Below are 26794 nucleotides of genomic sequence, written 5' to 3'. Positions count from 1 at the left end.
TCTGAACGCAGAGATCCTATATAATAAAAGGCTAATATGCAAATTGTCCCCTCCACCAGGAGTTCGACCAGCAGGCAGGCCAGCCAACCGCTCATGTCCCCTCCCGCTGGCCAGGCTGGCCGGACCCCACCCATGCACGAATTCATGCACCGGGCCCCTAATAAACACACACACACACACACACACACACACACACACTGAGAGTCCAGATTATTATGTGTTCAGAGATCATAATAATCTGGCCACTCCGTGTATAAACAAGAGTCCAAATACTCGTGGGGAGTTGGGGGATCTGTCTGGTGCTTCTCCTCGGTAGGCATGTCCCCCTTTTTTTTTTAATCCTCTTCACAATGTTGCAAAACAGTGGGCACATCTTCCTCTCCCTGTGTCACAGATGGGCAGGCCCCAGGCCCAGGGGTGTACATGACTCATCCAAGGTCACACAGCAAGTCATGGCCTGGAACAGCATGCCTCAACCTTGGCACCATCGACATTGGCAAGGAGATCATGCCTGTGTGTGGTGGGATGTTTAGCAGCATCTCTAGTCTTTACCCACCGAATGCCAATAGTACCCCTCCCGAGCCATGACAGCCAAAAATGTCTCTAGACATTGCCAAATGTCCCCTGGGGGGCAGTCCCAGCCCCAGGGAGGACCACTGCCCAGAATGCTTTTCGTTCGGCATGCCAACTTTGTCTTTGAGAACTCAGCTCCAAGCACCAACAACCCATCTTTTTCTTCTTCCCCGGCACATAACACAATCTCTTGAAGGCAGGTTGAACCCGTATTTCAATATCCACCTCTGGCATCTTTTTTCAAAGTCTTTCCAGGGTGACCGATGGGAGAAAATGGAAAAACAATATTTGAACACGGGCCCTATTTTCCACTGGGCTTTGAGAAAATCCCCACCTGGTGCACTCTTCGTCTATCTCTGGCCGATAAGACCGCTCATAAAGCCAGGGCCCCGGCCACATCCAGGATTCCTACGGACTCACCATGATCAGGGCCCTGCTGCTGTCTGCACTGGTGGCTGGAGGTAAGCCCCGCCACCCAGAGGCACTCCCAGCCCCGTGGTGGGACTGGGGCCGGGACTCCCCTGCCCACACTGGGCTCGGTCCTCTGGTTGTAAGAAAGCTGCAGTGACATTCCAAAGGCATGCAGCCCAGGGCAGGACTCGATGACCTCTCGGGGTTCCTCTAGAACAGGATTTTCTCTCTGGAGTTGGGGAGAGCAGCAAGCGTAGGTGAGACTATCAGGGTCACTGCTTCCTGGACTCACAACCCTTTCTCTTTGCACAGCTCTCAGCTGTGGGCTCCCCACTTACCTGCCCCATCTGCCCAGGGTGGTTGGCGGTGAAGACGTGAGGCCCAACAGCTGGCCCTGGCAGGTGAGTGGCCCGCACTCCACTTCTTCCCTCCCTGCCCGCACCACCTCACACCACCCCTGTGCCCTCCACCATGGGGTCTGTTGCACTGGCAACGATGAGAAAATTCACCAATAAAATACATTTCTGTGGCCTTGGTCAACCTTGGAGGGGAGAGGAAGGGGTACCTTCTCCAGCTGCAATGAGGAGCCACCCCATCCAACTACCCGTACATATGTGTGTCCATAAGCGCATGTAGTGTGGGGACATGAGTGTGCACATATGCATGTGCAGGGTGGTCATAGAGGTTTCCTGGAGAGGATAACCTTTTTTAAAAAATATGTTTTTATTGATTTCAGAAAGGAAGGGAGAGGGAGAGAGAGATAGAAACATCAATGATGAGAGAGAATCACTGATCGGCTGCCTTCTGCACGCCCCCCACTGGGGATCGAGCCCACAACCCGAGCATGTGCCCTTGACTGGAATTGAACCCAGGACCCTCCAGTCTGCAGGCCGATGGTTCTATCCATGGAGCCAAACCAGCTAGGACTGGAGAGGATAACCTTGACCACACACCTGTAGGAAGTGAAGGAGAAAACGATGCTAATACCAGGGAGAAGAATATTCCAGGCAGGAGGAACAGCAAGTGCAAAGGCCCTGGGGCAGAGTGGGCTCGGTGTATTTTTCCATGCCCCAGAGGTCGGTGTGGCTGGAGCAGAGGGGAGTGGGAGCCGATGAGGTGAGGGCGGTCATGTAGAGCTTTGTAGGCCTTTGTACAGATCTGGATTTTACACTGGAGGGTCTGGGCAAAGAAGAAACATGGATATTTTGTGTTAATTTTATTTTTTAATGTTGCATTAAAATGTGATTGATCCCAATTCCTGAGTTTCTTGGTGCCCCTTACACTTCGCACCTGAGATGAGTGCCTGGCTCACCTGGCCCTCACCCTGCTCTCAGGGGTGGGGGTGGGACGCTGACGAGCAGGAGGCCCAGTTCTTTCGGCTACCAGAGCGCCCATGCTTCTCCCCAGGTCTCCCTGCAGTTCAGCTACAATGGCCAGTGGCGCCACACCTGCGGAGGGACCCTGGTAGCCCAAAACTGGGTCCTGACGGCTGCCCACTGCATCAGGTAAGTGCTGTTCCCAGACACCCACGGCTCACCCCGCAGCCAGCATTCATCTCCGAGAGTTCAGCCCCAATGCCCGGAACCTCCCATATAAAGGAGCCTTGCAAATATCCTCTTGTCTGGCCAAGAAACTAGAGGCCTGGTGCACGAAATTCGTGCACAGGGGGGGGTGTCCCTCAGCCCAGCCTGCACCCTCTCCAATCTGGGACCCCTCAAGGGATGTCTGACTGCCCTCTCACAATCCAGGACTGCTGGCTCCCAACTGCTTGCCTGATTGCCTGCCTGATTGCCCCTAACCACTTCTGCCTGCCAGCCTGATCACCCCCTAACCACTCCCCTGCCAGCCTGATTGATGCCTAACTGCTCCCCTGCCAGCCTGTTTGCCCCTAACTGCCCTCCCCTGCAGCCCTGGTCACCCCTAACTGCCCTCCCCTGCAGGCCTAGTCATCCCTAACTGCCCTCCCCTGCAGGCCTGGTCACCCCTAACTGCCCTCCCCTGCAGGCCTGGGTCCCCCCAACTTCCCTCCTCTGCCAGCCTGGTCACCCCTAACTGCCCTCCCCTGCAGGCTTGATCACCCCCAACTGCCCTCCCTTGCAGGACTGGTCCCTCCCAACTGCCCTCCCCTGCTGGCCATCTTGTGGCGGCCATCTTGTGTCCACATGGGGGCAGGATCTTTGACCACATGGGGCAGCCATCTTTGTGTGTTGGAGTGATGGTCAATTTGCATATTATTCTTTTATTAAATAGGATTAGATAGGATAGAGGCCTGGTACACAGGTGGGGGCCAGCTGGTTTGCCCTGAAGGGTGTCCCGGATCAGGGTGGGGGTTCCCTTGGGGCATGGGGCCTGTGGTGGTTTGCAGGACAGCCACGACCCCCAGCGACCCAAGCAGAGGCCCTGGTATCTGGGATTTATTTATCTTCTATAATTGAAACTTTGTACCCTTGAGCAGAGCCAAACCTCCTGCTTGCTCTGTGGCTGCAGCCATTTTTGTTGGGATTTATTTATCTTCTATAATTGAAACTTTATAGCCTTGAGCAGAGACCAAGGCAGGCCAGGCAGGTGGAAAACTTGGCTTCCTCCATCGCTGGGGGCAACTCAAACCTCCTGCTCTCTCCAGCTCCATGGCTGCTGCCATTTTTGTTGGGATTTATTTATCTTCTATAATTGAAACTTTGTAGCCTTGAGCAGAGGCCAAGGTAGGCCAGAGCGGGCGGAAAGCTTGGCTTCCTCCATCGCTGGGGGCAACTCAAGCCTCCTGCTCTCTCTGTGGCCACAGCCATCTTGGTTGGGTTAATTTGCATACTCGCTCCTGATTGGCTGGTAGGCGTGGCTTGTGGGTGTAGCGGAGGTATGGTCAATTTGCACATTACTCTTTTATTAGCTAGTAAAGTCATTATGTTTTACTATAACTAACCAATTGCCCCAGGGAAGAAAAATTCCCAAGTGCCAACTAGTGGCATCCTTGGGCCCATCCCAGCGTTATCCAAAGCCAGGCTTCTGGAGACCGTGCATTGGGGTGTCCCTGCCCATGGGGGTGGTGGGGGAGAGGACCAGACAGCCAGGAGCTAACCCTCTCTGCTCGCCTCCCTTCTCCCAGCTCCTCCAGGACCTATCGCGTGGTGGTGGGCCGCCACAGCCTCTCCGTGGACGAGCGTGGCTCTCTGGCTGTCAAGGTCTCCAAGATCGTGGTGCACAAGGACTGGAATTCCAGCCAGCTCTCCAAAGGGTACCTCCTGTCTGGGCGCACTTGGGGGCGGGGGTGGCAGGGGCACAGACAGGAGGGTGTCTCCCAGAAGGCACCCCCTCCTTTGCTCCTTCTGTAGGGAGGGGCGAAAAGCTCTGACCTTTATATGACCTTTAGAAGTAGAGCCAACCCCAAAGATGCCTGGGATGAGGATGTGAACTGGGGGAGGGAGAGGCCACGACTGTCAGGGCCCCCCAGGTCTCCTGCCAGTGAAGCCGGCAGATGCCCCATCCACCTGGGCACTCACTGACAAGGTATCGATTCCATGTCAATCCCTGGGGACACAGGGACGGGTCTGCAGGCTCCATGACTGTTCAGTGGAGTAGGACACAGTGTATCCTGCCTTCCCCCACCCTGTACCCCTCCTTACAGGCCTTTTAAACTTTCAAAGAGACCCTGAGAGCCTGCGGGGGCAGCCTGGGGGTAATGGACACAGGCAGGTGACAGGGGTCTCTGAGCTCTCCAAGGCCCACAGTCATTACCCCCCCTTTTCCTCTCAGATGATCAGATGCCGTCCTATGCCCACCCCAAGCCTTTACTGACCCCCCATGTGCCATGCCGTGCTGGACACCGGACTCTGGGTGCGGGACGCACAGAGGCACAGGCCGCCGTGCCAGGTCGCAGGGAGCTCAGGGCGTGCGTGTGGCCGTGGGGCAGTGCGGGGCGGTGGTTAGGAATTGAGCTTCTGGAGCCTGGTGGCTCAGTGTGAATGATGACTGCGTGACCCCGCCTGGGTTCCTCAGCTTTTCTGCGCCTCGGTTTCCTCTTCGCTAAAAGGCGGAGAGTAACAGGACCTGCCTCTGGGGTTGTTGTGAGGATTAAATGAGATACTGTATGTAAAGCACTTAGAAAGCGGCCTGGGAGGGGGGTGGCCCAGACTGCCTGGGGAAGGTGAGGAGGAGGAAGTGAGGAAGGAAAGGGTCCCCTGCAGAATCGACCACGCGCTCCCCTCCCCCCCAACCCCATCCCCACCCCCAGTTCCTGCTCTCAAGGGGCAGGCCCAGCGGAGGCACATAGCTCGCTGCTTTAGGAGTTAGCTGCATCATGTACAAAGCTTCCTCCCTCGCCCTTGGGGGTCGATGCCCCTGCTGGCTGGGACTGGTGTCCGGATCCTCCACACGTGGCCTCTCCGTGTGGCCTGGCTTCTTCGTGGTGGAGGCCGGGTTCCAAGGACCAGGCGGAAGCTGCATCTCTTCTCACGTCCTGGTCTCAGATGTCACCTGGTGTCACTTCCTCCACATCACAGGCCCCGGGCCCCCTCTCAATCCAGGGGGAGAAGCCCAGACCCCACCTCCTGAGGGCTGGAGCGTCTGCATCACCTCGTAGCTAGTGCCTATGGGCCGGAGAGCCCATTGCAGCCATCGTGGAAAAGGCACCTGCTTATCACTAACGGTCTCCTAGACAAGCGCGTGAGAGTAGGGGCGAACCGGGGGCAGACGCAAGGTGGGCGGGAGAGCACAGAGCAAGGGCAGAAGGCCTTCGCATCGGAGCATCTCCTGCCGTTGGCTCACTGAACACAGGAAGTAGAAGGTCAGGACAGACATCACCAAGCAATCGGGACATGTGTCCTCGCTGATGCGGGACAGAAGCTCGGGATCCTTGTCAACACAGCCCAGCAGGCAGCCATGACTAAGCCATCCGAGTGCACATCGCAAGACAAAACCTCCCTGCCCCCCCTGTTCTACATAATCCCCCAAAGGCTCTCAGGGGGTACAGGGCTCCAAGCTCCACCACAGACAAAATGCAGCCTGGGGTTTGAAGGCAGCTGCTCCCCAGTCCCTCGCAGCCCTGGCAGGAGGAAGCCTCACCGTCAGGCTGGCCAGGGAGGGGCTCAGCGGTTCCAGCGGGGGCCAGACCAGAAATGAAATTAGGACAGGAACAGCCAGCCCTCTCTTTACGCTCTCCCTCTTCTCCGGCCCAGGAACGACATTGCCCTGCTCAAACTGGCCAGCTCTGTCCCCCTGAGTGACAAGATCCAGCTGGGCTGCCTCCCTCCCGCCGGCAAAGTCCTTCCCAACAACTACACCTGCTACGTCACAGGCTGGGGAAGGCTGCAGAGTAAGTGGGGGCCGGGAGCCCCAAGGGTTGGGAGGGAGGGAGGGAGGCAGTGTCACCCTTGTCCAACCAGGGGCTCTCTCCGCACTCTCATCCCAGGGTGTCCGGGAGAAAGGCTGGCTGCCTTGGAGGGGCAGGGTAGCACAGACTGATAAGCAGTCGGGCTGCCTGGGTTCGAATCCCAGCTCCTCCACTTGCTAGCTCTGTGACCTTGGGGACATGACTTAGCCGCTCCGTACCACGGTTTCCTCATCTGTAAAATGGGAATAATAACAGCACCCACATCGCAGGCACTTGGGAACACAGGGACTGAAGGAGGGAATCCATGGGAAGCACGTAGGACAGTGCTTGGCGCATAGTAGGTGCTGTGTGACAGTTGTCACTGTCACTATGACAGAATGAGGGTACTAGTGACCACATGACGTCTGGCTAAGACGTTTCTCTGTGTGGCCCCAGGCCGGAGTCCAGAACAGCATCCACTCTGTGACCTCAGGCTTCACAAATGTCCCTGGACCCTCATTGCACCCTCCTCTCCACACATCAGACTTACCCGTCCACGTGCCACCTGACTTCACTGCTCAGACCTGGCTTCGTGTGAGTCTCCTTTTGACATAAACGCCAAGGTCAGAAGGCCAGTGATGGTAGGCCCCAAGACACAGAGGGCCTGCCTGTCCCTCGTCATGTCATCAGAGGTCTGGAAGGCTCGTGCAGGTGTCCCTTTCATAATGACGTAAACCCATTCGTATAAGTGAGGTGTTTTTCCAGAGGTACGTCAACACACATGCACTCCAATAAATTACTGCCGCCCTCTGGACGGGCGTATGTGCAAAAACAAGGACACGTGGAAACTCCGCAGAAGTGAGAAGCAGGGGAGGCGTCACAAGCACGGCCTCTTGTTCATTTACCCAGAAAGCACCGGGGCAGAAGGCATTTCGCTGGAGACAGCGAGAGCCAGGGAAAGGTCCACAGACTTGCCTCTCAGTCCCAGCTCGGTGGGTGAGCTCTGTCAGCCTGGGCAAGCCACTTGGCAGCCTCCGTTTCCTCATCTGGCAAAACGGAAATACAGTTGGCAAGCTTAAAAGAGATGACAAAAGAGAGATGACAGTGCTTTAGACATTGCAAAACATTATACACGTTAATGATTTATTCAAGTGGTCTTGGGCAAGCTGCTTAACTTCTCTCAGCTTCAAGATCCCGTCTGTCATACAGGAAAATACATTTACTGTGAGGTTTAGCATGTTTTGAAAAGCCTAATAAAGCACAGGTGTAGAATTATAATACTGTCAATCCTTGCCATAAGTAGCAGTGATAATAGTAATGGAGGTGATGGTGACAGTATCATTTAGGAAAGCTCTACCTTAACCACATTAGAATATTTTTCCCAACTGGGGCTCGAAATGCCAGGAGGTTCACTGTTATATTTAAGGTAAGTGATAGAAGCCCATGAAAATAGCCAGTCTCAACCAAGAGCAGAGACACAGCCAGGCTTCAGGAACAGAATAAAATCAGGGGCTGGAAGACTAAAAAACTCCAGAAACCCTCTCTCAAAATGTCTTTCTTGGTAGATCCACTTCATTCTTCTCTCCCTAGAAGAAAATGGCAGCCACTGCCAACAGCTCCCAGGTTTACCACCTCTCTGCCTGGGATTGCTGAGTTCTAATCCCAAATTCCCAGGGAAGGAGCTCATTGGCTGAGGTTGAGTCAGCTGTTCACCCCTGAACCAATCATCAGTGGCCAGAACACTAACCAATCAACTGTGAGGACACAGGATAAACAAACATGGCTGCTCCCCTTGCAACCATGGATGGATGGGAAGTCAGAGTGACCAGAAAAAAAAAGGGCTGGGCAGAAACCCAGCAGGCGTCTACTACTTCCTTAATTCTCAGGAGTCCCTTTGTCCCTGTAACGCCTTCTCTCTTCTCTTGTCTCATCAGCCAACGGGGCTACTCCTGACATCCTGCAGCAGGGAAAGCTGCTGGTTGTGGACTATGCCACGTGCTCCCGCCCTGACTGGTGGGGCAGCTCCGTGAAGACCAACATGATCTGTGCTGGCGGTGATGGCATCATCTCCAGCTGCAACGTGAGTACAGAAAGTGGGGTGCGGCCCCTCCACAATGAAATGGGGCTGGGGGTGGGGAGAGGCTCGCGGGGTCCTAAAATCTGTCCCCTGCCTGCTAGCAGAAGCACCGGAAACAGCTCCAGACATTTCAGTCCCTGACCTTTGTCCTTGTCGTCTCCAGAAAAGATGTTTGAGATGTTCCTTGTAGTATCTGCCCCCTCCCCCCTCCTCACTGCTGGGAAGTCCTTCCTTGGGTCTCACTGGGGTCTCTCATCACCGTCATCTCTCTTATTCTGTCCTCTGTGTCGGAAGGGAGCCAAGGGGTGTATGCTCTGGGTCAGGGCCTTTCTAAGGTGACTTCGGGTTTATCTGTTGAATTAATTGCACTCATGGCCCAGTGTGTCCCCTTAGGGTAGCTGCCACCGAGCCTTCCTAGAGACAGTGTCCTAACCGAAAGGAATTGCTATGGGGTGGGCCTTGTATCAGAGGGAGGGCAGAGCAGGGAGGCTCACAGGTCCTGACAATCACACTGTGCCCTACACACTGCCCCCATGCAGACCAGCCCCCGGCAAGGTCCCTCATCCTGGGTGGAGATGGCCGGTGGTGGCTGAGCGCCCGCCATTCTAACTGTGGGTCGCAGTCTCTGCTCCTTCACTTACTGCCCGTACAGCCTCAGGCAAGTCACCACCTCTGGGGGCCTCAGTATTTCCTGTCAGTGAAATGGGAATACTAACACTCACCACATAGGTTTCGGTGAGGATCCGTGAGATAAGGAGTAGGAAGTGCTTGGCTCAGGTCCAGGCACCCAGGAAGGATAAATGTTCGCTCTTGTTGGTATTATGGGGCCACCTTGAGCTGTGACCACAGGGGCTGGTCGGGGACCACGGCGACTTGTGGCGGAACAATATAAACATTCTGCAAGCATGGGAACCCGGGTCTCTAGGGGCAGCCCCTCCCGCTCCCAGCACCCGCCCAAGCTGCCAGGCCCTCCTGACAGAGCCCCGCCTTCCCCAGGGAGACTCCGGAGGACCCCTGAACTGCCAGAAGGCCAACGGCCAGTGGGAGGTGCACGGCGTGGTCAGCTTCGGGTCCTCCCTCGGCTGCAACTACTACCACAAGCCCTCCGTCTTCACCCGCGTCTCCAACTACATTGACTGGATCCATTCGGTAAGAACCGGCTGCACCTTGGGCCCCATGGGCCTGCCCTCTGACCTGGCTCCATCTAGGGTTTGAGAACCCCCTCCTTCCTCCTGAGAGCCAGGCCGGAGCCCCTAGAGGAGGCTGCAGACCTGGGTAACCCCTGTGCAGCCCCCTGTGGGCCCCACAATTTCTGAGTGGATGAAGTGGAATGAAAATGCACATAGAGATGGAAAACAAAGCACAGTCCTCAGGCACTCAGAGTGGGTTCCTTAGGATTAGTGGGGTGTTCTGTGTTTGCTTATCTGCGTGTAAGCCCAGACCCCACCTTCCAATGCTATCAGCGTGTTTATCTGCAAAGGCCAAAGCCCGATAGGCTGAGACCCACCACAGTTGTCATCATGGGAAACTACTCCCCCAAGAGGGTCCCCTAGCTACATGCATCCGCAAGCGCAGACGGTAGGTGCCGACCGTCTCGCTCTGCCGGGACTGGAGGTTTCCTGGGATGCGGGACTTTCCATTTTAGATGGGAACAGGCCAGACAAATGGGACTCTGTCTCCTGGCAGCTCAAAACCAGTGCCTCATAAGCTTCCACACCAGCTCAATTCCTATTTTAACGAAGAACATGCATCTTCTATAACAATAAAAGGGTAATATGCTAATTAGACCAGACGTCCTTCCCAATGGCCTTCTGGACGAAGCCAGAGCGGCAAGGGAAGCCCGGGTCCTGGGTGCCAGAGGGAAGCCGGTGCCGGCAGCTGGGGGAAGGAAGGCCTACTCTTGCACAAATTTTGTGCATCGGGCCTCTAGTTTATAATAATGACCATAAAAATTATTCTTTAAAAGACTGGCACCAATCTTGGAAGAAGTGGGGGTTACAATCAGCAGCAGGTCTAAGCAGCCCCAAAGGGAAGAGTCATCACAAGGAAGGTGGACCTGGCCATGGCGTTTGCTCAGTGGTTAGAGCATCAGCCCTAGGACTGAAGGGCCTTGGGTTGGATTCTGGTCAAGGGCACATACCTCCGTTTCAGGTTCAATCCCCGGCGCTGGTCTGGGCAAGTGCAGGAAGCAACCATTCAATGTGTCTCTCTCACATCAATGTTTCTCTTTCTCTCTCTCCCCCTCCCTTCAACTCTCTCTAAAATCAATGGGGAAAAAATATCCTCGGGTGAGGATTACAAAACAAAAAAAGGAAAAAAAAGAAAGGTGGGCCTGGGGAATGTCGGGGCATGGGAGGAGGAGGCATTGTGCCTAGTGATGGCTGCTGGGAAGGAAGAAGACACTCTATGTTGATTAGAGGCACTTTTACCCACCTTCTGGCATCACCCCCGCCTCAGTTTGCTCTTCTGTGAAATGGGACTTGAACGAGACCAGGACTCCTCCATGGGTTTAGAAGCCAGAGCAAGTGGGAGCCGGGTGTTTGCGGCCAAGCCCCACAGAAGGGGAAGCTGGCATCTGATTTCATTATTTTAATTTTCAAAAAACTATTCAACCGACTCCAAGTGACACCGTTATAAAACCAAATACGAAACCACAGCCATGAGCATGTGGTCACAGGGGGGAAACTGCGCCATCAGACGGGCCCTGTCAAAATAAGCAGGTGGCCGCCTCCACGTCTCCCATTCACACTCGCCGGCTCCTTGCTCGTCCGTCTGCCGCTGGCACCGCTTTGCCAACAAGTGTCACAGACACCAGAGATTCCAGGCAAGTTTGCTGGAGAAAAGTGTAAAATCGAGAACAGAGTGGCTATTCACGGGTAGGGTTTTGTTTTTGTGTTGCGTTGTGTTGGGTAAATTGGGGGAAAGCACGATTCCGTTTTGGCAGAGGAAAATGGGAGTCTGGCTGTTCAAGCGTCACCAGCATTTCAAAGGAGCCTGGCCCAAGACCGGCTGGACGGAAGGATGCTCAGAGGACTTTTCCCAGACACATCCCAGGATCTTTCCCAGCCCCGGCCGCTGCGTGAGTCACCGGGCAGCCGGTCCTGGCAGCACCTTGAGGGCCCAGAGCAGAGGCCAAGGGCAACTGTCCTTCCTGAGTTTTTGTCCCAGCGTCAGCTGTTCCCAGGGACAGACACAAGCCCCACAGAGGACGCCACAGCCGAAAGCATGGCCAGACGTCAGAGGGGATCAACGGGAAAGGAAGCCTTTCGAGGCAGCGAGGCGGAGGTCCTGGGTTCACGGGACAGCGGCCAGGCAGGCGCATATGCCTGTCACGGGTTCCAGGAGTGGCAGAACCAAGCAACCAGCTGCCCCCTGGTGGAGGCTGCCCGGCAGCTGCCGGAGGCTGGTGAAACCTTGCAGCAGTCACAGCCCAGCGGCACGCCAGGTGTCACCCACAGGCGCTTGGGAGCACCAGCCCCGACAAACCCAGACAGGTGTCCAGGGCAGGAGGTTGCCATGGAAAGGCAAGAGCCGGACAGTGACAGGAGGCAGGTGGCCGAGGGCAGTCACCTTTTCAACTAATGTTCACTGAACGACAGCAGCACACGAGTCTTCAGCATTCACCACTTTATTTTTATTTTTACTTTAGAAGGTAATACATCCTCTTTACAAAAACATTAAAAGAATATAGGAGTATATCAAGTAAAAAAATACGCCAAAAAAAGGGGGAGGGGGGAGTACACGTGCCCCTTGTCTCGCATCTCCAATTCCATCCCCGCCCCAGAGATCATCATTGCTAACAGTGCCATCTTCTGGGCTTCGTTATGTCCACATATACACACTGTCTTCTAACCCAAAATAGGATTTTCCTCTTCATACTGCTCTGCAACTTAGTTTTTTCACTTAACACCATACCACATTTACCCGTGAGCACATAGTATATATTTATGGCATCCTCTTGAACAGCTACATAATATCCCATAGTGTGAATACAATGGACGAAGCTTCCCCCTGCTTCCTGGTTCCCACCCCTACACGGCCGCCAGGGACATCCGGGACATGCATTCTTACACACGCGATGAGCATCTGCTCTAGCCATCCAGCAGCATCTCTGGGTCATGGATGGCGTGTGAACGTGTTTCAGAGAAAGCTGCTAAACCGCCTCGCAAAACAGGCTACAGCAGCGCTCTGCAAACCGCGGTGCCTGTGAACAAGTCCAGGGCTCTCGAACCCTCTGCGAAACCCATGGGGTCAGAAAGGAGACGTCATTTGTAGGCGTTCTCACGCGGGCCGGTGGAAAGCTGTGATAACTAGAACTCCTCGGGCGAGCCGAGCGCTGCTCCACCCCGGCCGCCTCTGGCTGACCGCGCAGCGCAGAGCCTGGAGGAGAAAGCCGGCTGGCGCACTGCCACGCGCAGCTCTCCGCCCTGCTGGGTTAACCTGCCTGTTCTCTTGCGTGTGTCCTGCAGGTGATGGAAAAGAACTAACCACCAGAAGTTCCCAGCACTGTTTCAAACTTGGACAGGCCACAGAGAAAAAGAATAAAGTGACAACAACATGAATCACACCTGGGTGAGAGTCTTATTCACAAACCATCCTCACATCCAAGGCTCTAAAAGCAAGAAAGAGGCCAGATCAGGATCATTAAAAAAAAAAAAAAAAAACCTCAGGGTTGGGGCCTTCTCTGGGGTGGCCGATCATGTCCCCGTCCCCAGCACGACCACCCTGCAGTGCCGGGCCCTCTGTCCAGGAAGGCACCTGGAGGCACAGGCTGGACTCAGAAGTCCCGGGTGCGGCCAGGCCTCTCCGCTGGTTAACGGGGTTCCCCTGGACAAGCCACCTGATCTCCCTGAGCACGTGGTTCCCATCCCAGTCACCTCCTGGGATGGGGTAGGGGTGGGGTTCAAATGAAATGTTTTGAAAAAAAGCAAGTCTCCTTTAAAAGGAAGGACAAACGGTTGAAGCAAAATGAGGGGGCAAACAGGCACAAGAGAGTCCATATTCACCTGAGGTTTATTTTGTTAAGAATATTGCAATGCAGGGAAAAACAAGTTTTAAGACTTCATTTAAGATTCACAGATGGCAGCTATTCAGACCCCAGTAGTCCCAAACTCGCTGACCTAAGAGATGCTGGTTTGTTTGTAGCTAAGACATCCCCACAGGTCAGTGGTTCTCAAGTGGGGGCCCACGGGGGACATCTGGCGGTGTCTGGAGGCATTTTTGGTTGTCACTGTTCAGAGATGCGACTGGCAGTCCTTGGAATAAGGGGCAAATGTCACCGCAGGCATCTCGTGGGCAGACGCCAGGGATGCTGCTAAACATCCTACAATGCACAGGACAGCACCCCGCCCCCAGCAAAGGAGTACTGGCCCCAAATGTCAGAAGTGCTGAGGCTGAGAAGCCCTGATTTCTAGAGGAAATACAAGGATCAGACCCGGTCACTAGCCAGGCAGCCAGCCACGGGGGGAAGTGGGCGGCTGGAAAGCCACACGCCGTCCACGGCATTCTTCTGCTCCTCTCCCTCCATCGTCGGTTGCTTGTCTCCAACTTGGAAGCTGCTAAGAGCCTGTCTGCCCCCAGCTGAGAAAGAGCGGACCCCCGACGGCTACAAGATCCTTCCACGGGGGACAGCCGCAGTTGAGGGAAAGGCCAGGCCTCAGTAGACACCGGCGGGCGGGGAGCAGGAAGGTGAGGGGGTAAAAGGTCAGGCAGGGTCGGGGGCCCTGGCGTCATGAAGTTTTAAAGAAGAGTTTTTTCCGGAGGAAATTAAAACACCCAGGAATCTGTTTGTAAATCCCTTTCTCCGAAACGGCATTAGCGACCTGTGAACACACGACCACGGGGAGCTCTGTGAGTCCTCTCCATCCAACCAAGAATTCCTCCCGTGTCCGGAATCCCCGAGGGGTGGGGGGATGTCTCCTAAGGAAGCACTTTTAAACGGCTCAGCTGCAGCCTCCTCGGGCGGCTGGGGGCGGGTAAAGAACAAGCATCTCCACCGCAAATTCAAAAAAACTCAGCATTCAAAATTTCCAAATTCAAAACTTACCAAGTTCACCTGCCTGCACCTGGCTTTTCTTCCCCTCTGCTCAGCAAAGCAGAGCCAGAGGCTACGCAGAAGACAGGGGGTCCCTGCCCAGACACCCCCTCTCACGGCACAGACACCTGAGCAGAGCGGGCCCCGTGCTCTGGGACCCTCGGAGGGAGCCACTGCTCTGAGTGGGACCTCACTCAGCGAGGCTGGGCCTCTCAGGACATCCTCCCTGCTCTCTCGCTGGAGCCTCATCCTAAAGAGGAGTCATGGTTCTGGAGGGTCAGGAGTATAGGACCAGGCAGTGGGGCAAAGGGTGCAGGGATGGCCCCGTGCCCTGCCTTCGGGATGCCATGCTCTGTCCACTGAGCCAGCCAGCCCCGGTGCCGAGGACCGGCTCCGTCGGGGGAGAGGGGAGCGGAAGGTGTCGGCCTGGGGACCTCAGAGAAGCCGAGGAGGATGTGGCCCTTGGCCTGAGGGGCCAATGTCACCACGGGTAGTAACATCTCGCGTTAGAGACGTGAAAGCACTGTCGCGTGGCAAGCCTAGGTGTGGCCGGGACGGGGTTTCACAGCTTTTACCTTTGGTCTACAGGCTCCCCCACCACCCTGCCCTCCCAGCAGCCTCCCCTCTCCTTCCCAGAAGGCGGGGCTCACCCGGAGCAGGAGGCTCTGCAGGTCTTCCGAGTGAGCCCACTGCTCCAAAACGCCATCCAGGGTCTCGATGTACCACGAACCGCTCTTGGTATCCCTCCAGGAGACAAAACCTTGGGAAGGAGAAAAGCCGGGCGTTGTTAGAGCCTCCCCGCCCCACGCATGCAGGCAGGGCCGCCCCGGACTCTGACCCATTCACGCATCCAGCAGGAGCGGCCCACCGCTCTGCGCCCTGTCCCACTCCCCTGTCCCACTGCCATCTTATTTCATCCTCACCACCACCTCCTGATGCTGGCTCTGACTCCAGCTTCCCAACAAGGACACCAAGGCTCAGAGAAGGCAAGTGACTCCTCCGAGGGACCCGAAAGGAAGGACACTAACTCCTGCCCCACCTGCCACGTGCCAGGCACTGCGCTCAGCGATGTGCCAGTCACCTCGAGAATCCCCGTGACAAGTAGGATCATTAGTCCCACTTTAAAGATGAGAAAACTGAGGCAAGGCCAGGATGCGGTGAGGCACACAAGCCCCAGGGCGCATTCCTCCATAAATTTTGTATCCTCGGCGCCTCGCCTGCCTGGACCCGCGGCTCAGAGAGGTGAAGTAACTTGCTCAGGGCCACACAGGTGGCAAGAGGGGAACCGAGACTCAGGCCCAGGTGTTTCCTTTCACAGCTGATTCAGGGACAGATGGGGGGACCCCCTGGCGGAGGCACTCACCTGGGAAGGTGGAATAAGACACAAAGATGTCACTTGGCGTGGGCAAACTAGACACGGCGTCCGGCTGGTCGTAGCTGCCGGGGTGGTCCTGGAACGGGAGGGCGTCTGGCTCGGGGTTCCCGCCAGGGGCTCTGTCCTCGGGGGAAGTGGAGACCACCTCAAACCCATGGTCTTTCTGCCCTGCAGGGAGCGCAACCAGACAGCACGCGTCACTGAAACACACGGGCCACAGCTCGGGCCCCATGTCGCCTGTCCCAGCCCAAGGCCCGTGCCCTCTAGAGCGGGGTTCCCGAGCTGGGCAAACACGCGTCGGAAACCGAAACAGAAGCTTTACTGTTGTCCACGACAAGAGTTTTACACATTCATTAAGTAAAATCTGGGGGCAGAGGGTGGAAAGATGCAGAACTTTAAAAAACAGCTGTAAAAAGTTACAAGGCAGGCACCCCAAAGAATTCAAAACAGGTGTCCAAAGGAAAACGTGCACCAAAGGGTCACAACAGATGGAAAAGATGGAAAGAGCGCACGTGTCCGTCCACAGATGACGAGATGAAATGGGCAGAGACGGCGAATGGAACAGCGCTCGGGCTCGGAAAGGAAGGGAGCGCCGATCCACAGCACAAGTGGGTGGACCCGGGAGCGTGCCGAGTGAAAGAAGCCAGACACTAGAGGCCCCGGGATACGACTCCATGTCCAGAGTAGGCAAATCCACGGAGAGGAACGCAGGTTCACTGTCGCCAGGGGCTGGGAGGGGATGGGTACGGAGCTTCCTTTTTGGGTGATGAGATAGTTCTGGAATTAGATGGTGGTGACGCGAATGTACTCCATGCCACTGGACTGTATACTTTAAAATGGCTAAGACAGCAAATTGTATGTCATTAAGAAAACAAGTCACATTATTTCAGCCTTAAACATGGGGAGGAACTTGTGATACATGTTACAGTTTGGACGGGCCTTGGGGACACCCTGCAAGGGAAAACAAGCCGGTCACAGGAAGAAGGCAGCTGAAAGGGCTTCGGGAAAGAGAGGTGGAGGTGGAGGCGGAGTGGCCAGAGGGTCCCTGAGGGCGGGGTGTCTGGAGCAGGAGACTGGGCCCCAGCCTCCGATGTGAGACGGGAGGGTAGTCCTGGTGGGAAAAACGGCAGGCAGTTTGGGTGGCTCGAACTATGATGGGAGATCACAGCTCACCCAGGAAGTCCCATCTGCAGGAACAAAGATGAGACAGAGATGGTTCTGGCAACCCCATAGCAACAACTCCAACGTCTGCTGACCCCTCAGCCCACACGGTAAAGCTCAGAAACTTGGTAATGTGCGTGCTCACAGCTCGTGGGCAGGGGCCAGGATTCTGCCTTCTATCCTCCTGCCTCTCAGCCCCCTGCTGTCCTCCAGGGAGGCCCCCACGCTGCCAAGGGGGCTCGAGGGGGTGGAAGCTGGACTGCAGCTTTCTCAGGTCGCTGCGTCTGGTTATCTTCTTGGTTGAGATTCTAGAATCTGGGACTGACCTGAGTGGACCAGGGGCGGGAACCTAAGATGTGAATGCGGGACTACGGCTGGGGCCGCCTGGGCAGCCGGGTGCGGGAGGGGGGGGGACGACACTTCAGTGGACAGTGGGGGATGACTAAGAATGGCCTAAGGAGACAGAGGTGGGCAGAGGGACTGCCTGTGACAATAGGATCCGAGAGGGGACTCTGGGGGGAAACGCGTGGGTCGGACAGGGGACGCTAGCCGTGTGTATTCACGTGTCATCCTCATTCTACAAGTCTGATGCAAAAGCCTAGCTCCCGGGTTATGCACTGTATGCACAGCTTTGTTCTGAAGGAGCCACGATCAAATCTCACTCACAGGTACTTGTATATGGTTCTATTTCAAATTCCGAACTCCCCGGGAGGCGGGACTAACTCCTTCCCCCTAAGCAAGGACATACAGTGGTGAGAGGAGCTGTGGGCTGAGCGCCTGAAATGCACAAGCACTGCAGCATCCTGCGCCACCTCCAGCCTTCTGGGCGGGAGCTCTAACCGTACAGGCCGCTCAGCGTCCGCCACGGGCATCGCCACGCGTGTCACCGGCACCATGCTACTCACTAACCCTTCACACCAAAGGTACCCACTTGGACACGGTTTCCGCCCCGGTGCCCGCACTGCCTCTCCGTGAAGAGTGTTAGAGGATTTTTAAATGGTTTTACATTGCAACAACAGTGGACTCTAAAATAGCAACCAGAATCCAGGACAGACTTCCTGCTGCATGTCAACAGGACACCCCGCCAGACACACTGAGAGATGGGAGACATGTCTGTTTCCGTGCTCAGCTGACAGGCCGCCCCCGTGTGGCCACAGCGATAATCACAGGCTCCTGAGGGGGCTCCGCAGGGACCAGGACTCCACAGGCAGCTGCATTCCAGCGCGGGAACCTTGCTCTTCCCAGCGAGTTGTTTTGGTTTGTTTTTTCATGGCGGGAGTCTACATTATTTCAGATTTCACTCGCAGATATTTTTATTCTACTTCAAGCTCAAATAATTAGAATCTACATGAGATGCAACCAAACTGTGAGCTTTGTGCCAGGCGAGGGCCCGGCTGCAGGGCAGACAGGCCTGCCCCTGCCCTGGGAGAGCTGACCAGGGCATGAGGCTGTCTCGACACCTCAAGAAGGTGCTGTGACAGGGAAGGACAGGAGCGGCCGGAGCACAAGAGCCAGCTAACCCTGAGGTTGGAGGAAGCAGGTGTTCAGGGAAGACTTCCTGGAGGCGGTGACAGTGAGTTTTAACCAGAAGGATGGATGGTCAAGAGTTGGCCAGGAGACAAAGCAGAGGATGGCACAAGGGAAGGCAGAGGAGCAGGCCAGAGTCTGTGACACCTTGGGAAGGTTGAGCAGCGCTGGGCAGGCACAGCATGCCGGGCTTGGGGAGGCAAAGTGGCCGGGGCCAGATCACCAAGGGCCTTGTAGGCCCCACTAAGGAGTCCAAAGATCCTCCGTGCTACTGAGAATGGGTGTCGGAGCGGGCACAGAGCTGGAAGACGGGCTAACTTTCCCAGAACGCTGGCCTCCCTTTCTCGGGGGCAGGGGGAAGAGATCTGGTTGAGGGACCTCAGGAGAATGACAACAAGGAAAATGAAGGAGTTTTTAGAAAAAGGAGAAGGGAGAGAGAGACAGAGAGAAACATCAATGTGAGAAACATCGATCGGTTGCCTCCCGTGCATGCCCTGACCAGGGATTGAATCTGAAACCTAGGTACATGCCCTGACCGGGAATCAAACCCGCAACCTTGCCCTAGCCCGGTGGTCGACAAACTCATTAGTCAACAGAGCCAAATATCAACAGTACAACGATTGAAATTTCTTTTGAGAGCCAAATTTTTTAAACTTAAACTTCTTCTAACGCCACTTCTTCAAAATAGTCTCGCCCAGGCCGTGGTATTTTGTGGAAGAGCCACACTCAAGGGGCCAAAGAGCCGCATGTGGCTCACGAGCCGCAGTTTGCCGACCACTGCCCTAGCCGGTTTGGCTCAGTGGATAGAGCGTCGGCCTGCGAACTGAAGGGTCCCAGGTTTGATTCCGGCCAAGGGTACATGCCTGGGTTGCGGGCTCGATCCCCAGTAGGGGGCGTGCAGGAGGCAGCTGATCAATGATTCTCTCTCATCATTGATGTTTCTATTTTTCTATCCCTCTCCCTTCCTCTAAAATCAATAAAAATATATTTTTTTTAAAAACTCCACAACCTTCCAGAATACAGGATGACACTCCAACCCACTGAGCCACACCGGCCAGGGATAAAGGAGTTTTTCTTTCTCCTCCACTTTGTTTATTTTTGTCAAGTCTCTGGCGTTGAAGGTGCCAGAGCTGCAGGAACCTCTGCGTTGAGACCTCGAAAGGCTGGACAGAGCTGACACCTACTCTAGCCAGACGCAGGCGCTGCCACTGGGACAACAGCGACCATGTCTGGGGCCCTCTGCCTGCCTGCAGAGACCCCCTGGATATCGTGAGCGGCTGGACGGAGCAGGAGGCAGGCGGCGGCTCCTTCCCCACCAGCTCCTTCCGCGGGGAGGCTGAGGGCCTGCTTACCTCCCCCGCAGGCCTGGATGAAGAACAGCTTGGGCTTCCCTCCCAGGCTGGGGCAGCCAGTCCCGTTGAAGATGTTCACGATTCTCTCCACGGACACCGAAGACCCATCTGTGCCATAAACAGCCCCCGGGAACTGGAGGTGGCTGGCCTAGAAGACCAAGAACCCTGGTCACCAAACCAAGAAGCCGGGGCGGACTCCGACAGCCGGCCCGGGAAGCTGAGGCCCCTACCTGGCAGCCGTGAGAGAGGATGACCACCACGCAGCAGTCCAGGGCCCCGTGGTCCCGCCGCGCCAGCTCCGCCAGAGCCTGCACCATTTGCTGCAGAGAGAAGGGTGCAGGTGAGCCAGACACCAGCGGATCGGGTCCCCATCCTGGGCACCTGGGCAGAGCACCTGCCCTGCTCCCAGGGCCAACACGGGAGTAATGACACTCGTAGCAGTCACAGCAGCCACCGTTCTTGGGGCAAAGGTGCTGTGCTGGGCAATGTTCACTTAATCCTCACAGCGACCCTAGGAGGTGAATCCTGTTCTTGTGTCTAGACCAGTGGTCGGCAAACTGCGGCTCGCGAGCCACATGCGGCTCGCGAGCCACAGTTTGCCGCTCTGTTGACTAATGAGTTTGCCAACCACTGGTCTAGACTCTGAAACTGAGGCTTGGGAGTCACCCGCAGGGACCAGGAGGGCCAGCCCTCCACCCAGGGCTCTCTGAGTCTGACGCTTAAACTGGAAACCACTGGGCAGCACTGCCTCTCATGGTCCTACAGACCTAAGGGCTAGTCTTGGGGTGTCCCCTGCATTCAGGGTCCCTCGCAGGGAGTCTGCCCAGCCTCGCCCATCTCTCCGCAAGTACAGGGGCCGTACCTTCGCAGTCAGGTCACTCTCCACCTCCACCGCGAAGTGCAGCAAGCGGAAGCGTCTCTGCAGCTTCTCACAGTCCACGTGGGAGCCGGTGCGGGTGCTGAGCCCCGACTTAAGGCAGAAGTTCACGTTGTTGATAATGAGGCAGTAGCCACAAGGGTCTGCATTCAGGACGTACGCCTGCCAAGCACCGGGACCAGAGTAAACCGGGGTCTCACTGTACTCACCAGGCAGGAAGGCGGGAAGGCGGCCCCTGGGTTTCAATGGGGTGCTGGGCAATCGGGAGCAGTGAGACAGGAAAGGGGTCTGCCCTGCCTCTGAAGGAACAGCGGGGTCTACGCCCAGCATCGCAGGGCTCAGCAAACACACTGCAAAGCAGACTGAGGGGAGCAGTGGGTGTGATGTTCAAATAGCGCAAAGTGGGGGAGATCAGTTCTCACTACCGTGCTCAGGGGTGGGAGCTGCTAGCTTAGAAATCCAACACTATAGACACGCACCCCCAAAGGACCTTACAGACCGCCCAGTCCAGGGAAGCACTGAGAATCATGTGGGTGACTCTGTGGGCAGACTCGTGCCCAGGCCCACCTTGGAGCATTGACACCACTTCCTCCCAGGCTCAGCATTTCCCGTGTAATCCTCTCTCCCATCAGCCTGTTCATTTTGTTTATGGTACGTAACACTCTTTCTACTTATATATTTCGTCCTAGAAACATATAAGGTATCCCAGCACAGAGGCCAGAGCTGGCATCCAGCAGTCACACAATAAATGCTGTGAATGAGCGAGTGACTCGGTCTGGGGCGGGTGCCACAGCCGATTCTGACCCCCTGACTTCACAGATGAGGAAAGGGCAGGGTGGGCCAACCTGCTCCAGAAAGAGCTGAGCCAGAGTCAGGAAGCTGTAGGGGCCTGGGACCGGGACCCTCTCTCCAGCTGGGCTGGGTTCCCTGAGCTCCCGACACAGCTGCAGGGAAGGGCCTGGGGAGTAAGGAGCAAGAGGGCCCAAAGCCAACGCAACTGGCCCCAAATCATATGAATGCTCACCAAATCAGCGTTTCCCCTCCGGCTCCCATGAGCACCTGGAGAGAGAGACAAAGAAGAAAAACATGAATGTCAGGGTCCAACAGGGAAGGGGCAAGGGACTCTGGAGCTGAAGAATACAATGAATAAAATAAAATAAATGCAACAGAGAACATCAATCTCAGACTTGATCAGATAGAAGAAAGAATCTGTGAAGCAGAAGACGAGTCATTTGAAAGTACCCATTCAGAAAAGAATACATGCTTTTCAGAGGAGAGGCTCCCAAAATTAAATCTTCTGTAGACTTACCAGAATATTCCACCCATCCCCTATGAGTATTCAGAAAGGCAAAACCAAAATTAAATTCTGAATTTCAGCCTGCCCGGCCATACCAATGGTCACGCCCACCTCTCTCAGTACTCACGGATATCACTGAATCCTCCAGCACCAATGTCCACTGGCCTGGGCACACCTGGTCTGAGAACCTGTGGATAGAGCTCCTCTGGTCCCAACACCACTGGAGGGAGTCTGCCTGGGGCCGGCTTCGGCGGATCCTGCTTCACTACTCTTAGCTCCTCTGGTCTGACCGCCACAGGCCTGAGGTCCACGGGTCTGATGGCTTCCGGATCCCGCCTTGCTGTTTGGCTACTCGTTCTCAGCAATGAAGCCAGGCTATGCTGGCCTGTGTCCTCTAAGCAGGAGATGAACAGAGGAAGGGCCTGACTCCCTCGAGTCTCCAGATCTGTGACCAGCTGCCTGGCCTGATCGCGCCGAGACCCAGAGCCTGCCCTCTGTTGGGAAAGAAACACATGGCACTATTTATTACTCACACACTTTTTGTGACTCTCATCTTGGCCCCCTATTTCCCAGATAGCATAAATCTATAAACAATCAGCCATATGGGCAAAAATTGAGCCTGCCGTTGCTTATCTATTCAGTATTTTGGAGGCATCTACTATGTGCCCAGTGCTGTGCTAAGTGCTGAAAATACAGCAGGGAACCATCTCAGTCCTCAAGGAGCAAACATCGTGTGGGGACTGCACACAGATAAATCAATAATGACACAGCAAAGAGAGATGTGTCCCCAGGAAAGCACAAGGGACTGGGAGAGTACAGGGGCATCCAACTCAGTCCTCAGTGGTCAGAAAGACTTCCAGCAGGGGCTCTTAACCGAGGCCCTAGAGCAGCGGTCGCCAACCTTTCGGACCTCATGGACCACCAGTGGTCGCCAGACTACCAGTTGGCGACCGCTGCTCCAAACGTTTCCTTAAACCAGCGGTCACCAACCTTTCGGACCTCATGGACCACGGGTTGGCAACCGCTGCCCTGGAGAATATTAGGATGTGAATAGCAAGATGTAATGATGGAAGCAGAGGCTGGAGCGATGTGGCCACAAGCCAAGGAATGCTGGCAGCCTCTCGAAGGAACAGATTCTCCCCGGAGCCTCCAAAAGAAAGCAGCCCAGCTGACACCTTTATTTTAATCACTTAGGACTCACTTCGGTCCTTGACCACCAGAAAGGTAAGAAAATAAATATATGTTGCCTTAAAAAAAGAGAAAATAAAGGAAGTGTGGAATAGGAAATGTGACTTGGGATGGGGAACAGTAGTGAGGGATGAGGCATTTGTTCGGTCATGCCAAGGAAGCTGTGAGAAGCCACTGAAGAGTTTTAAGAAGGGAGTGACAGAATCAGATCTGCCTTTTAGAAAATTCATCCCGGAGGCAGGGAGGACAACGGAGGGAGGGAGCCACAGCCAGGTCAGGTGGTGGCAAAGATGGTGCAGCTGGAAGAGAGGAGAGGACAGACCACAGAAATAAGGAAGGAGAAGGGACAGGATCTGGCCATTGATTGCGTGGACGGTGAAGATGGAGAAATGGTTAAGGCTGACAGGTGTGGGGATGGAGAGGCAGGTCACTGAGACAGGGAGTGGGGTGGGAGCAAGAAGATACTGGTTATCTGCTGGTTGTCCTTTGAGACCCAGCACTGGGCAAGTTCCGCAGGATCCACCGGAATAAGACACCGCCCTATCCTCAAGTTCCTTCTGCAGCACTGTCCACGGGAACATTCTGAGAGGATGGAAATGTCCTTTGTCTGCGCTGACCAATATGGCAGCTAAGAAAGTGCTTTTAAAGAGAACCTCCAATGTCTGTCCTTACTATTCCCTCCATTACCTGCATAAGGCCGTTCATCTCCAAAAACCCCTCTCAAAACATAAACTCCACACATGAGGGGCTGGCCAAGGAGGACAGGGCACAGCCAACTACAACAGGTGCCCCTATTCTGTGGCTGACACTCTAGTGTTTCACACCCGTTATCTCATTTAGCCCTCAGGGACAAACTGATGTTTGTCCCCATTTCACAGCCCAGGAAGCTGGCTCAGAGAGGGTGACTTGCCCCAGGACAGGGTGCCAGGCAATCTGTCCCCCAGGTGGATGCTGTGGACCTCCATGCTAGAGGAGGGGAACAAACATGCCTCCTGCTGGCGAAAGCCCCGCGCTGCAGCAGCAACAGTGCAGCTCATGTGCAGGCGCGGAGTGGCTTCCCAAGCCCTCAGAGGAGTGTCTGGGACTGTTCGGTTCGGCTGGGCAATGCCGGGGGCTCGCTGCCGTGAAGAGAAACGAGGTTCCCCACAACGGTTTCCTAAAGGGGGTGGGGTACCGATGGGCACAGAGCGGGGATCTCGGCCATTAAGTTACGATGTGGCTCCAGCAACCCTCTCCGCGCGGCCTCCCGTCCCCGTCAGTGACTGAAGTCCGCGCGCGGCACGGGAAGTGGGGGTCCCGGGCTGGGAGGGGGCGGGGCGCACCTGGATGTCCTCGATCATGTCGGGCTTGAAGAGCTCGCGGGTCAGCAGAGCGTCCCAAAGGCTGGCCACCTGCAGCTCGCGGACCAGCTGCACCCGGCACCGCCGCAGGACCTGCCGGTCAGCTTCGTCCATGGCGAGCAGACAGTAGGACCGCAGCCGCCTCCGCCAGCTTCCGGCCTCGGCCGCCGAGCCCCGCCCCCTTCCCCAGGGCCCGCCCCCGAGTCTCCCTCGCCCCCAAGGTCCCGCCCCCAGGCCCGGCCACCTCCAGGCTCCGCCTCCGAGCCCCGCCCCGCCCCGGGACACCCCCCCCCCGCGCCAAGGCCCCGCCCCAAGCACGCACGCGCGACGCTGCGGCCGGCCCCTGGCCAACATTCAAATCCACTCGCTTTTACAGAGACGGAGTAGGTCACCCTGCTAGTCACTGCTGTGCCTGGAGCCACCGTCTGTCCCTAGAGGCCCCTCCTCTGCCCCCCCCCCTAAAACCATAAATCTGCCGCCCCCCTGCCTTGGTCTCATCGTTCGCTGTTCCAAACTCGTGTCTCATCCAACCAGGCCCACCTTACACGGTCTCCCTTTCCCTTCCCTTCCCTTCCCTTCCCATCTTCCCTCCCTCCCACAAAGGAAAAACACGGATCGAAATCTACTCTTTTGAACTCCCAGTTTGCACCGCTCATTTCCACATCTGAAAAGCAATTGCACCAGTTTATTGAGTCCCAGCCACTTGACCTTACATGACCTCATCTGTCCCTGACTACAGCACTACCAGGGAAGTACTTGCCCCCACTTGACGTGTGTGGTCGCTGGGGCTGGAGGAAGTGACGTCACCGGTCACAATCACAGAGGCAGTGAGTGGCAGAGGCGGGAAAGATTTACACTGGAACCTGACTCCAAGTCCACAATCTTAGAATGTATACTCTTGAGCAGCAAAACCTCAGCCCCATTCATTCACTTATTCCACAAATATTTATTGCAAACCTGTCTGTGCCAAGGTCTGTGCAAGTTCCAAGAAAAAAACACACACACACAAACAAAAGCCCTGACATTAGGAGCTTATAGTCTAGTGGGAGAAGACAAATCCTATATAATAAAAGGCTAATATGCAAATAGACCAAATGGCTGAACAACAGAACAACTGGTCACTATGATGTGCGCTGACCACCAGGGGGCGCACGCGGAACATGGTAGGCATTGGCCATGGTGCAGGGGCGGGTGGGGGTGGGGGAAATGGTGGATCAGGTGAGCAGGGGCACCAGACCAAGGCAGGGCGCTGGTCGCTGTCATCAGGGCAAGCCTCTGGTGGTTACTGAAAATTCTTTGCTCCCTCGTGTGCCACGGTCCCACCCTGCGCTCGCACCTGTTGCCAGTGCCAGCCCCGCTTGCAATCGCTCCATGCCGTCAGCGCGTGGGAGCAGCAGCGGGAGCAGGGCTGCCAGCATACAGGGGAGGGGGGGCTACAGCGGGAGGGGCTGGCTGGGGGTTCGGAGGATGAGCCAAGGCCTGCCCCTGTGCCCACTGCAGCCTCTTGGCCCACAGTTCTTTTCAAGGTGCATGAATTCGTGCACTGGGCCCCTAGTGATAAAATAAAAGATGTAGTATGTTAGATGGTGATAAATGCAAAGGACATAAAAATAAAAACAGTGAAGGGGGGTGGCCTAGCTGGTTTGGCTCAGTGGATAGAGCGTCAGGCTGCGGACTTGAAGGGTCCCAGGTTCGATTCCGGTCAAGGGCACATGCCTGGGTTGCGGGCTCGATCCCCAGTAGGGGGCATACAGGAGGCAGCCAATTGATGATTCTCATCATTGATGTTTCTCTCTCTCCTCCCTTCTTCTCTGAAATCAATAAAAATATATTTTTAAAAACACAGTGCAGAGGGGATATGAAATCTCTTTATATCTCTAAAGAACCTATCTCATTGGCTCAATGAAAGTTTACCCTCTTCACCTATGCCTCTCCCTCTCCCCAGCACCACCATACATCCCTTTCCCGTGCTAAGGGCAGGGGCTGGCACTCAGGGGGATCTGGCTTTGGGGTAAATGGGTTTAAGAGCCCTGGGTTCCAGGCCTTGGGAAGGTCCCTGCCCCTCTCTAGACCTCAGTCTTCCCATCAGCATATGGAGGAGTTGGACTAGAGAGAATCCCTAAGGTCCTTCCAGCTCTGACGCTCTAGGATTCTATGAATAGGCTTAAAGAGAAGCGGGACCAGCGATTGCTTCCCCACCCTAGCAACGGTTGCTAGAGCAGGCCATCTCCTGGTAGCACTGGAAACTCCTCCCTGGATCGGGGAGGTCTCCTTGGC

The 26794-nt window shown here is 55.6% G+C and overlaps 2 protein-coding genes across 2 annotated transcripts; one reads left to right on the top strand and one right to left on the bottom strand.

Annotated features, from left to right (window-relative positions):
* Nucleotides 1-994: 994 nt before the first annotated feature.
* Nucleotides 995-12853, top strand: LOC307103536 (chymotrypsin-like elastase family member 2A; the record flags this gene model as incomplete). Its single annotated transcript, XM_079777880.1, has 8 exons — nt 995-1034; nt 1297-1385; nt 2392-2489; nt 4088-4216; nt 6156-6292; nt 8224-8369; nt 9363-9515; nt 12836-12853. The coding sequence occupies 8 exons, from the start codon at nt 995-997 to the stop codon at nt 12851-12853; spliced, it is 810 nt and encodes a 269-aa protein (XP_079634006.1).
* On the bottom strand, nt 12073-24681 carry CASP9 (caspase 9). The gene is made up of 9 exons (XM_079778002.1): nt 24500-24681; nt 22117-22483; nt 21717-21751; nt 20678-20854; nt 20046-20135; nt 19816-19963; nt 15764-15943; nt 15051-15160; nt 12073-14188 (listed from the first exon to the last, which is right to left on the bottom strand). Exons 1-9 carry the CDS (start codon nt 24629-24631, stop codon nt 14096-14098), a joined length of 1332 nt encoding a protein of 443 aa, XP_079634128.1. The 5' UTR covers nt 24632-24681; the 3' UTR covers nt 12073-14095.
* Between the last annotated feature and the right edge of the window lie 2113 nt (nt 24682-26794).

Source organism: Cnephaeus nilssonii (genome assembly GCF_951640355.1).
Source record: "Cnephaeus nilssonii genome assembly, chromosome: 7".
Taxonomy (NCBI): Eukaryota; Metazoa; Chordata; class Mammalia; order Chiroptera; family Vespertilionidae; genus Cnephaeus; species Cnephaeus nilssonii.
Note: the sequence above shows the minus strand (reverse complement) of the source record. Positions and strands in the feature narration are given on the sequence as shown.